The sequence below is a fragment of the Pelophylax lessonae genome, assembly GCF_965119305.1.
Source record: "Pelophylax lessonae genome assembly, chromosome: 1".
Taxonomy (NCBI): domain Eukaryota; kingdom Metazoa; phylum Chordata; class Amphibia; order Anura; family Ranidae; genus Pelophylax; species Pelophylax lessonae.
Window position 1 is genome coordinate 311,314,561 of NC_138768.1, and position 13,594 is coordinate 311,328,154.

A 13,594-nucleotide genomic window follows, 5' to 3' on the forward strand; every position below is an offset into this window, starting at 1 on the left:
ACCCCAAACACAGAGCCCCCTTTACATCAGAGACCCCCCACACAGAGCCCCCTTTACATCAGAGACCCCCCACACAAAGCCCCCGTCACATCAGAGGCCCCCCTCACATCAGAGACCCCCCACACAAAGCCCCCCTTACATCAGAGACCCCACACACAGAGCCCCCTTACATCAGAGACCCCCCCACACACATCAGAGACCCCCCCACACAGAGCCCCCCTCACATCAGAGACCCCCGACACAAAGCCCCCTTACATCAGAGACCCCCGACAAAAACCCCCCTTACATCAGAGACCCCCCCCCCACACATCAGAGACCCCCCACACAAAGCCCCCCTTACATCAGAGACCCCCTTACATCAGAGACCCCCGACACAAAGCCCCCTTACATCAGAGACCCCCCCCCACACATCAGAGACCCCCCACACAAAGCCCCCCTTACATCAGAGACCCCCTTACATCAGAGACCCCCCACACAAAGCCCCCCTTACATCAGAGACCCCCGACACATCAGAGACCCCCCACACAAAGCCCCCCTTACATCAGAGACCCTCGACACAAAGCCCCCTTACATCAGAGACCCCCGACACAAAGCCCCCCTTACATCAGAGACCCCCGACACAAAGCCCCCTTACATCAGAGACCCCCGACACAAAGCCCCCCTTACATCAGACCCCCCCCCTCCCCACGGAGCCCCCCACATCAGAGAGCCCCCCTCGCATCAGAAACCCCCGACACAAAGCCCCCCTTACATCAGACTCCCCACGGAGCCCCCCACATCACAGACCCCCCACACAAAGCCCCCCTCAGATAGAGCCCCCCCACACATAGCCCCCCACAGCAGAGAGCCCCCCCTTACATCACAGACCCCCCACACAGAGGACTCCCCCCCTTTACATTTTTTGAAGGAGACCTACCTTACGTTGTCTGCAGCCTTTTTTTTCTTTAGACTTCCCGCCCACACATCCCCGGGAGTGTGGGTGGGCGGGCGGGAGGAGGAGAAGGGGCGGGGCGAGGAGGAGCTGACAATCTCTCCTCCCTCCCTGCACTGACGCCAGAGGAGAGATCGTCACTCGTCAGCTCCTCCTCGCCCCGCCCCTTCTCCTCCTCGGGCCCGCCCACACTCCCGGGGATGTGACCGAGGCACGGCGATCGAGGCACGGCCGCACAGCGGGAGGTAAGCGGCGGCCTCGGCCTGTGTTAACCCTGTCCATGCCGCGGTCGCCGCTCACCTCCCGCTGTGCGGCCTGAATCGCCTGATCCTCTGCGAGCTGTGATGGCCGCACGGCGCCCTTGTTGCTCGCACACCCCAAAGGCCGGCCCTGGTTTGGGGTCATTATCATGTTGGAATACTGCCCTGCGGGCCATTCTCCAAAGGAAGGGGATCATGCTCTGCTTCAGTATGTCACAGTACATGTTGGCATTCATGGTTCCCTCAATGAACTGTAGCTCTCCAATGCTGGCAGCAGTCATGCAGCCCCAGACCATGACACTCCCACCACCATGCTTGACTGTAGACAAGACACACTTGTCTTTGTACTCCTCACCTGGTTGCCACCACACACGTTTGACACCATCTGAACCAAATAAGTTTATCTTGGTCTCATCAGACCACAGGACATGGTTCCAGTAATCCATGTCCTTAGTCTGCTTGTCTTCAGCAAACTGTTTTGGGGCTTTCTTGTGCATCATCTTTAGAAGAGGCTTCCTTCTGGGAGAACAGCCATGCAAACCAATTTGATGCAGTGTGCGGCGTATGGTCTGAGCACTGACAGGCTGACCCACCAGGGGTTTACATATTCTTTCATTTCACCAACATTGCTATTCTGTCTAAAAGGGATGTCTGAACACAATGACTGCACAGTGTTACAAATATTCTGGCAGATTAGATAGTATAAATCAGCTGTGTACTTAATTGCTTGCCTGGAGTTCAGCCATGACATAAACGATGTGTGGGTGGATGGTGGCAATTTACTAATATACACATAAATTGAGGGGTAATGAACCCATATTAACATCCAATCATATGCAGTGGAATCTTCTTTAAGTTACTGTATATCTGAAGTACTTCTGTAACTTCTGTTAACCTCACCCATCCGGCATAAAAACTTAACTTGCATACAATATACTGAATACCAATATATGCAAACTGCCATTAAATGTCAATTCCACCTAAACCTGATTTTTCTGCTTCAAATTCGGGCCAGGGGGTTAAATCCCTCACAATTGCAAGATGGGCAAATAAAACCATGTAAACATCCAATAATATAAAGTGGAATCTCCTTTAAATTACTGTATATAAAGTACTTCTGTAACTTCTGTTAACCTCACCTAACCTGTATAACAACATAACTTGCATACAACATACTGAATACCATTCTATGTATACTCTCATTAAATGTTATCTCCACCTAAACCTGATTGTTCTGTTTTAAATTTAGACCGGGGGGGTTAAATCCCCCACAGTTACAAGATGTCTACAAAACCATGAAGCCATTCAGCTATCTGTAATTCCCAATTAATTGTCTCATTGTACATTACGTAACCCATCAGTGTCAAAACAATGAAAACCGGCATATTCTTTATGCGTGGGGGCGCCCACTCAAGAGTTGGCCTCCCAATGACTATATTCAGGGCTTTTTTTCTCAAATAATAGGTGCAGGAACTCATCCTTTCTGAGTCACCCCTTTTATCCCCCCCCCCCACCTACCTCTAAGCATTGTTCCTTGGTTTCACCCCCTGCCCACCTCCCAGTATTGACCTTTATAGAGAATACAGAACCAAGTATCGTTTTTTTGGTACAAAGTAATTTGTATGGAATTTGTTAATAATAACAAAAAAAGCCGTAAAATAGATCCCCTGCAGCCAGTAACAACAATAGATACTCAGCAACAATAGATCCCCCCAACGACAATGGGCCACTCACAACAAAATACTCCCAGCACAACAATAGACCCCCCTACCAAGAAAATATCCCCCCAGACAGCATCAATAGACCCTCCAGCAGCCAGCAATAATAGACAGCTCAGTCAACCGTACATCTCTCCCAGCAACAACTGACCCTCTGCAACATAAGACCCACCCGTGACAACAATAGTTCCTCCACTAGTACTCATAGACTTCCCCAGCAACCATAGACCCCCCCCCCCCCTATAGAAATAGATCCCCCAACAGTCAGCATCAGTAGACACTTCAGGATTCCCCTGCACCCCTTGCCAATGCATACATTCAGTGCTGGAGGTGCCGGAACTGCGTTCCCCCGCGTTCCCACTGAAAAAAATCCCTGACTATATTTAACCTCCTAGGCGGTAATCCTGAGCGTGATTCGGGGTTGATTTTTCATTGCAGGATCGGTAACCCAGAGTCACGCTCGGGGTGGATTGCAGAGAGCGCAGCGGTGTTCTCTTACCTTATCCTGGCGATCCAGCGATGATCTCTCATTGCTGAGATCGCCAGCCGAGAGTCCCGCCGCTCCTCCGTCCCTCCGTCGGTGTGATCACTTCCTAGTTCCGTTCCCTGCAGCAGCAATGCTGCATGGGAGCGGAACTAGGGAGGGAAATTAAAAAAAAAAAAAAAAACGTTGCACAAAACACATTTTATATTATATATATATATATATATACACATATGTATATATATATATATGCATATATATATATATATATATATATATATATATATATGCGCATATATATATATATATATATATATATATATATACCGGTATATATATATGCATATATATATATGTATATATATATATATATATATATATATATATGCACACACACACATATATATATATAAAATTATATTATTGATTCAATTATAATTAATGCGTTATATTATATATATATATATATATATATATATATACACACATATTTCTATATATAATATATAATGCATGAATTATAATCTAATCAATAATATAATTTTATTATATATATTATATATTAAATAATAAAATAATATTATTGATTCGATTATAATTCATGCGTTTGTGTTTCAAATTTATCACATCTGGGATGTCTACTAGAGTCTTGTTTTGGTCAGGTTTAAGTCAGTAATTACTAAGAATTGTAGGCCTATAATACATAACGCCAAATTTCCATGAAAACAATTGTACCGCTTTTGGTATGTAATTCCTGACATAATCATACCGCCAGGGAGGTTAAAGAAAAACGTGCTGAGAGAAATATGGTGACTGCCATGGCTAACCTCCTGAAAGTGCTAGTTGCCTGGCTGTCTCTGACATGTTTGATCTGTTGATCTGAAGTAAGCAAGCAGAATAAAAAATCAGAACTGATATGCATTTCAGCTTTTCACTTTGGTTCTGTGCCTCAAAAACTAGCTAAGCCAATGGATGAGCTTGACAGCCAGAAAAGCAGCAATAGCATCATCCATACTTGTCCACAGTTCTTTAAAAAGGCTGCATATTAACAGTTTAGATAAAAATAAGATCAGGTAATAATTTTAAATACAAATGATCTGCTAATGATCTGAAGCTAAGGTGATATACAGACATACTGGATGTACCAAGCATGGGGGGAATGACAGTGGACAAGTATATATCTATACATATAGAGCAATTATTAGGAGTGTGAAACAATCTTCAGCAGGAGAGGAGAAAATCTATATGGAAGCCAAGAAATCAATTTGTGGTAAAGCTCATCCATATACACAGAGGGTGACCTGAATACACAGTAAGCAAGATGTCAGAGACATGTAAACAGAAAGCTGATAATATAGATTGTGGCACACACACAGGCTTGGCCTGATGCTCACCAGCACATAGCTGAATGGACCCAGGACATCCATAAACACCTCGCTCCACTGATCCGAAAAGAGCGCATCTTTCAGACGCTTATTGATCATGGAGTTGACCTCCTGTAACCTATGGAAAGACAGTAAAAGGAGAGTTATGTATGGCACCAGTTACATTTTATTTATCCACTGCCATATTCATGAATAGAGGAACACAAATATTCGTCTCACCCTATAACAAACATATCGGTCTTGCCATCTCCAGCATTAAGGCAGAGCAAGGAGGTGAGGTCTGTAGGTGGCACAGCACATCCAACATTCCAAGTAATAACATATACCCTAGGAAAGGAAACAGCGGAAAAGATAATCAACAGACTGGACAAAGTACTATGTACTACTAAAGGAGGCCATACATTCACCAATTTTCTTTCTTTCAACCATGGGTTAAAGGAAAGAAAATTGCTTGATTCCCTCCCATGGTGTTCTTGTAGTCTGACAGGAGGAGGTTTCCTAGTCGTCAGACTACAATGATCACTGTATGTAGCTATAACAGCCTGGTAGTGATCACCATAACAAATCCAATAGGCTGGTTGTAATAAAGTCAATCAATGGATCGACTTCAGTACAACCAGCTGGTATCCACAATCCATATATATGGATTGAAATTTGGCCGGTTCCTGCTGACCTGGCCAAATTTGAATCTGTCTATGGCTGGTTTAAGACCAGACAAACACTAGAGGTAGACAAACAAGCAGATTTTAAAGACCTTCTCTACCAATATCTGATAAGTTTATGGCATCCTAGTCCTCAGACTACAATGATCACTGTATGCAGCTATAGCAGCCCGACAGTGACTGCATGAAAAAAAATCCAACAGGCTGGTTGTATTAAAGTCAATCAATTGATCAACTTCAGTACAACCAGCTGGTACATACATGGAATGAAATTTGACCGGTTCCTGCTGTACCGGCCAAATTTAAATCTGTCTATGGCTGGTTTAAGACTTGACAAACACTAGAGGTAGACAAACAAACAAATTCTAAAGACCTTCTCTACCAATATCTAATAAATTTATAGCATCCTAGTCCTCAGACTACAATGATCACTGTATGCAGATATAGCAGCCTGACAATGACTGCATGAACAAAAAAAAAAAAAAAACAGGTTGGTTGTACTAAAGTCAATCAATGGATCAACTTCAGTACAACCAGATGGTACATACATGGATTGAAATTTGGCTGGTTCCTGCTGTACCGGCCACATTTAAATCTGTCTATGGCTGGTTTATGACCAGACAAACACTAGCGGTAGACAAACAAGCAGATTCCGAAGACCTTCTCTACCAATATCTGATAAGTGTATGGCATCCACTAATAGTCCTTGTCTGATTGCTATTTACTCAGATATCTTTTGAGCAGAAAGAAAAATGCAGTTGCTCAGCAGTTACAATTGCTAAGTAGTTCAGAAATTACCATTTCCCCCCCCCCCCCACACAATATAGGCAGTCAGGACTTGTCTACTATTCCCACACCACAACAGAATTGGCTGCTAAAGTGGAGGACCACATTTGTTGCACTTCACAGTGCCATTATCACTGTACTTTACATATCTATGGGAAGTGAGCAGACTGTGGGAGGGGCTTGGCAGTCTCCTCCCACCATAGGTTGCCTGCATAGAAATAAAGGAGAGGGCGGATACAAGACCAGTCCCCCTGTTCAAGGAGAGAGCAGCAGTGACTGGTCTTTATTACAGGAATTCCTGCGGAGAGGCAAAGTTTCACACTGGATTACTGCACAGATCTAGAAGAAATCCACAAATCAGTCTATAAGTCAGGTAATAAAATCACCATAGGTAACTAAGAACATTACAATGTCAAAAGGAAAAGAAGCAGTCTTTTTACAAAACAAAAATAAATGCAAGTCATGGGGGGGGGGGGGCAGTTGTGGAAGGTTTGTTATCATAGTCTGTCCATGACTGGCCACAGATAGCATTATCAGCAAGCTCTTTTCACACTGCTATACAGCTGAATACTTCTCTATCTAAGGAGAGGAAAATAGAGAATCATCCTCTTTTATGCTCCATGGAGATGGTAATGCAGTGAACACTCACATTGTAAGGATGCAATGGGGTTTATTTACTAAAGGCAAATTATTATTATTATTATACAGGATTTATATAGCGCCAACAGTTTGCGCAGCGCTTAACAAAATGTAGGCAGACATTACAGTTACAATACAATTTGGAACAAAAGGAATCAGAGGGCCCTGCTCGTTAGAGCTTACAATCTAAAAACCACTGTGCACTACAAATGCACTTGGAAATGCAGTCGCTGTAGATCCCAGGGAAACATGCAAGGAAAATAAAAACTGAATTTTTTCTTTCATATGATTGGATGATAGAAATTAGCAGAGCTTCCCCTCATTTCACATCTACAGTGACAGCACTTCCAAGTGCACTTTTAGTGCACAGTTGATTTTCCTTTAGTAAATTACCCCCTATGACTATAGGGATTTACCCTGGCCATATTTCAACCAATTTGTGATGAGCCAATCAAAATGTGCTTCCTGGGGGGCCTTGATGACCTCCATCTGCCTGACATCCTTTGACTGAAAAATTGATGGCCAGAATACTGTCAGCCAAACAGTGGCTGCATTCAATAGACAAGCAGAGAATTTATCCATTTTAGCTATATAGATGAACAAAAAAAAAATCTATCAGTGTATGGCCAGCCTTAGTTAGCAGGCAGGTAGGGAATTAAGAAATGTGGGCCAGTAGTATTATGTGTCTCCTGTATCAACTGAAATATAAAATTGTCAAATGTGACTGGAGTGTAATATCTACAGGACCCAGGACTGATGTCTTGAGGTTATCTAGACACTACTCTCTACACCAGGGATATCCAACCTGCGGCCCATGGGCCGCATGCAGCCCAACAAAAAATAAAAAAAATGACTAAAAAATGTTGATTTTTGGGGGGAATTTTTTTGTAAAAATGCTTTTACACTTAGTGAACACATGCGGCCAAAGAAAGATTTGTCAGTGTCTCTTTACTGCACTTTTATAAGTTTTATCTTCCCAAAGAAATCTCCCACTCTTCACGCCTTATTTAAATCATCAGTTTTCAGTAGCAGCTATATTTGCGAGCAACTACATTTACCGGCCACTTTATTAGGTACACATTGCTAGTGAGACCCCCTTTTGCCTTTACAACTGCCTAATTCCTCGTGGCATAGATCCAATAAGGTGTTGGAGACATTCCTCAGAGATTTTGGTCTATATTGACATGATAGCATCACCACATCCCAAAGGTGCTCTATTGGATGAGATGTGGTGACAGTGATGGCCATTGGAGTACAGTGACCTCAATGTCATGTTCAAGAAACCAGTTTTAGATGATTTGAGCTTTGTGAAATGGTGAATTATCCTGCTGGAAGGAGCCATCAGAAGATGGGTACACTGTAGTCATAAAGGGATGGACATGGTCAGAAACAATACTCAGGTAGGCCGTGGAGTTAAAGCAATGCTCAATTGTTACTAAGGGGCCCAAAGTGTGCCAAGAAAATATCCCTCACATCATTTCACCACCAGCCTGAACCGTTGATATGAGGCAGGATGGATCCATGCTTTCATGTTGTTTTCGCCAAATTCTGCCCCTACCATCTGAATGTTGCAGCTAAATTCGAGACTCATCAGACCAGGAAAAGTTTTTCCAAACCTCTATGTCCATTTTTGGTGAGCCTGTGCAAACTGTAGCCTCAATTTCCTGTTCTTAGCTGACAGGAGTGGCACCCAGTGTGGTCTTCTGCTGCTGAAACCTATCTGCTTCAAGTTTCGATTTATTGTGCATTCAGAGATGATATTCTGCATACCTTGGTTGTAATGAGTGGTTATTTGAGTTACTGTTGCCTTTTTATTATCTCGAACCAGTCTGCCCATTCTCCTCTGTCCTCTGAGATCAACAAGGCATTTTCACCTACACAACTGCTGCCCACTGGATATTTTCTAATTTTCGGACCCTTCTCTATAAACCCTAGAGATGGTTGTGCATGAAAATCCCAGTGGATCAGCTGTTTTTGTAATACTCAGACCAGCCCATCTGGCACCAACAACCATGCCACGTTCAAAGTCACCTAAATCCCCTTTCTTCCCAATTCTGATGCATGTTTGAACTTCATCCAGCGCCAGCACTCCCAGCAGCGGATGCTCAAAAATGTATACACAACCCCCTTCAACAGAGCCTGAGCGGCACACTAAGTTTGTATTGGGTCGCATTGACCTTCAGCAAGTCTTCTTCACCATGTCTAGATGCCAAATGCATTGAGTTACTGCCATGTGATTGGCTGATTAGCAATTTGTGTTACCAAGCAATTGAGCAGGTGTACTTAATAAAGTGGCCGGTGAGTGTATTTTTTCATTAACTACTTGTCGATCGCCCCATAGCAGATTTTCTGATACAGGGCAGCCACCCTGCGCAGAATCATATATATATATATATATATATATATATATATATATATATATATATATACATATATGTGGCCTAAATTGATAATTTTTTTTTATCGGATGTGTTTTAGTGAAAAAAGTAAAAAATATTGTTTTTTCAGTTGTTCTTTGTTTCTAGCGCAAAAAATAAAATCCACAGAGGTGGTCATACCACCAAAAGAAAGCTCTATTTGTGAGAAAAAATTTCAATTTTTTTTTGGATACAGCGTCGCATGACTGCACAATTGTAAGTTAAAGTAACGCAGTGCCATATCACAAAAAATGGCCTGGTCATGAAGTGGGTAAACCTTCCAAAGTGGTAAAGACTGGTTTAGAATTTTTTGGACAAGAATTAAGTGTATATAGTCCATTGAAGTTTGAGAAACCGCTATCTGTGTCCCAGCCTATTTGGAACTTTGTTGCTCTTCCGGACCTGAAGAAGAAGAATAGTAGGTCCATTTGTTGTATCTGCCAAGAATTCAGCATTAATTAGGAAACACTTTGCATGTGAAATGACTTTGCTCAATAAAGCACAATACTTGTTGTCCAACAGTCAGCTAGTATTTTACCTATTTTCTTCTCCTGGTGTAATTAGTCTAAACCGCAACCTCACTTATCTACACTAATGCCTGTAAAATACATCTTTGACTTGCAATAAATGTCTTTTTTATTTTATTGGCTCAAAGTGAATATCTCATAGGATGCTTTTCACACATTCTGCACAAGCAACATTGTCCTGGCATTTTAAAATGTTACCTCACAGTAGGAATATTGCTGTTCTATAAATACAGTTGATTATAACTCAAGGAAAGTGATGTTTGGATTGATATTTAGGCTATGATTGGTTTGACATTAAGGCATGCAAAGTGTTATCATACCATAACGTGATAGGGCAATGCTGGGAGTTGTGCTGGTACAGATTATGTTTTAATAAGTTTGGATGAACAAATTGTTACCTGAAATCATCTCCTGCTTTGTTCTGTTCATTCCACCCAATGGCCCCATTTAAAGGTGATTTGTCGGTTTCATCTTGGGATGGATGAATACTATTAGGCCTTATAATTGGTTCCTGAAGTCTGTCTGGACGCCTGGGAGGGTGGGATCTGCTGGGCTGTGGTGATCCTCTGGGGCTAGGGGCTGGAGAGTGGCGGGGTGAAGATGGTGCAGAAGGTAAGGGTCTGTACTGGCTTGTTGGAGACAGAAGGCCTGGACATGACCCCTCTGGTTGGGATCTGCCAGACTCATCTTTAGAACTGAACAGAGAACCCACGGGGTGGAGTCTCAAAGATCCTTCAGGTTGGGACCGATCAGGAGCAGAAGCACCAACAGGTGCTAAGGGACGAACCGAGTGTTGTGGGCCAGAAGTTGGAGTCTGTGATCCACTAGATCCTTCAGGCTGGGACCTACCAGATCCTGCTGGACTGAGACGTGGAGAGGTCGGAGCAAGAGGCCTGGGAGATGACACTGGTGAGGGTGGTGCCACAAATATGCGCTGAGTATCCATCTTTAGAAAAACAAAACACAACAATGTTTAATTATGGTCATATTAACATACATGTATATACTGTATTTCACTAGAAATGCATATGCTATTGCCCACTGCATTCCTTAGCTCACTTACTCAACTGCCTATTATCTGTAATCCCCTACGTTGCTTATTTGGTTATATAGATGACGATAGTCTATATAACAACCGTTCCGCTCATTCCAGGGTGCTAGGTGTAATCCTGGACTCTGACTAAATCCAGGGCCGTCTTTATTCTTGATTGGACCCTGGGCAAAAATCTTCTTGGGCCCTCTTGAATCCACTTATCAACTATTTGGGGGCTCAAGGGGCAGCTGCTTTGGGCCCCACAACAATGACTAGACCCGGGGCAGCTGCCCCTTTTGCCCTGTGTTAAAGACAGCCCTGACTAAATCAGATCACTGTCCAAATCTTGCACACTTCACCTCTGAAACTTCTCCAAAATACGCCCCTTTCTAACCATTGACACCACTGCAACGTATTCACTCCCTTGTTATCTCTCGCCTTGACTATTGTAACTCCCTCCTCATTGGCCCACCTCTCCGCAAGCTATCCCCTCTTCAGTCTATCATGAATGCCGCTGCCAGACTTATCAACCTTACCAACCGTTCAGTGTCTGCCAATCCCTCCACTGGCTTTCCATTAATTTTTTTGCTCCTTGGGATACATATAAAGAAAGTTTCCATGTATCTGTACTTTGCAATTGCTATCCTGATATATGCTGATGGTACATTGAATGGACGTTTACTCTTTATGTCATACACTGTTGGTAAAAGAGCACTGTTTGCTCTAGTTTGTATATTTTTCTTATAAAACGAATAAAGCTACCTTACCTTTAAAAAAAGAATGCATAGGCTGATTTCACTAATTGGGCCAATACTTACCTATGCAATCAGTTTGGAAAATGTACTGAATTCTGTGACACGTATTCATCATGCCCAGTAAGTAGGCGCTGCTGTGCCATAAAATTCACACAGCCCGCAGTCTGAAATACAGAGGTGCTGAGAGGGGGGCTTCAGGAGTCAGAGTCAGTACAGGAATCATTGCTTGCAGGCAGCAAAGTACTATGGGATATGTAGTCCTTAGAAATTGAAAGAAAACAGTAGAGGTGAAGCTGCAAAGCATGCATGGATTCCAGTAAGTTGTAGAAAGAGATCATAACTATAAACTTTCAATAATAACTTTGTTTGTATTGGTATTACAATGCTAATGTTATAATATGAAAGTGTGGTCAATTGCAACAATTGACCAATGTGCAAGAACGATTCCATATACCCTTCTGGAATGCGTTACAATTGCTACACTTCTTACGTACGCTACCCTCACCAGAAGTCTTCGATAGGGATCTTACTCCCTTCGAGGAATACTGTTCAGGTAGAGATGTTTTAGCCCAACCATTATGTAAAGTATATAGTCTTTTGTTATTATCCCCAGAAAGTGGGCGATTATCGTGTTTGGAAAAGTGGGAGAGAGACCTGAATTGTACATTTACACAGAAACAGGAACAAGCTATATACAATCTTGCATTGCACTTCCATCCAAGAGTCTAATTATAAGATTCTTACAAGATGGTACCAGGTGCCTTCCCTTCTCCATAAGGTTTATCCACATACCTCAAACATTTGTTGGAGGTGTCAGGAGGAGCCAGGAACGCCTCTACATGTATTTTGGACCTGCCCGAAACTAAGGAGTTTCTGGGGGGCTGTTCGTGAATTGGTACAAAGATTTACGGATTATGAGATTCCTGTGGATCCCGCATTTTTCTTATTACACGTTTCGGATATCACATTGAAGGAATATACAGTAAAACGTTGATTCTGTTTCATATAGTAAATGCGGCCAAATAATGCATCCCACTGCGATGGAAATCGCAATTACCCCCTACCATTAGCGATTGCATATGTAAAGTTGAAGATACCAATAAAATGGAAGACTTGCGACTTTCAGCCCCGGTTCACACTTGTGCGAGTGCCGGGTTCGCATGTAATGTCGGAGCGCACTGCTCCTTCATTACATGCGATCGGCTGTGCGGTGCGAGTTTAGCCATACACTTTGTATGGCTAAATTCGCACCGCAGCCGCAGCAAACACGCACAGGGACCCTTTTTGGAAGCCGCATCAGGATCGGATCGCACAGCGGTTCACACTTGTGCGATCCGATCCTGTGCGAACTGCACGATCGCACTGCGATATGCGATCAAACTGGGGGTGTCGTTAAGATTACATTGACACCCCCAGCGTATCGCATATGTCAGTGTGAACTGCCGGGGGTGCGTGTGCGATGCGGGAACAGGCTGCGGATTCGCAGCCTTCCCGCACTCGCATAAGTGTGAACCGGGGCTCACGGGAGCAAAAAAAAAGATAGATATGATAAGACATGGGGGTCATGGAATCTTTTCATTTTGTCTGGAGAGGGACGAAATATGCTTTATCTAGCAGCGATAAAGAACGGTTAAGATTAAAATTTTGTTAAGAAAAGAGAATAGTATATGCCTTCAATTTCTCCTTTTTTTTTTTTTTTTTTGTGGTTTTCTCTATACCTTGCTTTCCTTTTTCTTTTTTTTTTTTTTATATAAGGAAAAGGGAAGACTGGGTCAGCATCTTTATCGATGCAGGTTGTTTTCCATTTTGGGCTATTTTTTTTCTTGATGTTAAAATTATGTTTTTGATCTCTAATGTTTATAAGTTGGCGACTAAATGTGGATATACTTGCATTGTTGTTGTTATTGGATTTGACACCGTCTTTTTCTGAATAAATAAAATATTGGAAAAAAAAATAATATGAAAGTGTATGCTGTGACCACATATATCGTTTAAGT

General features: G+C 42.8%; 1 protein-coding gene across 1 annotated transcript in view; it reads right to left on the reverse strand.

Annotated features, from left to right (window-relative positions):
• INPP5J (inositol polyphosphate-5-phosphatase J) overlaps nt 1-13,594 on the reverse strand; it is a 51,702-nt gene that overhangs the window by 29,749 nt on the left and 8,359 nt on the right. The window contains exons 2-4 of the mRNA XM_082243078.1: nt 10,208-10,755; nt 4,998-5,105; nt 4,788-4,896 (exon numbers count right to left, since the gene is read on the reverse strand). Coding sequence (XP_082099204.1) covers nt 4,788-4,896; nt 4,998-5,105; nt 10,208-10,755 — 765 coding nt within the window. The remainder of the gene's footprint in view (nt 1-4,787; nt 4,897-4,997; nt 5,106-10,207; nt 10,756-13,594) is intronic.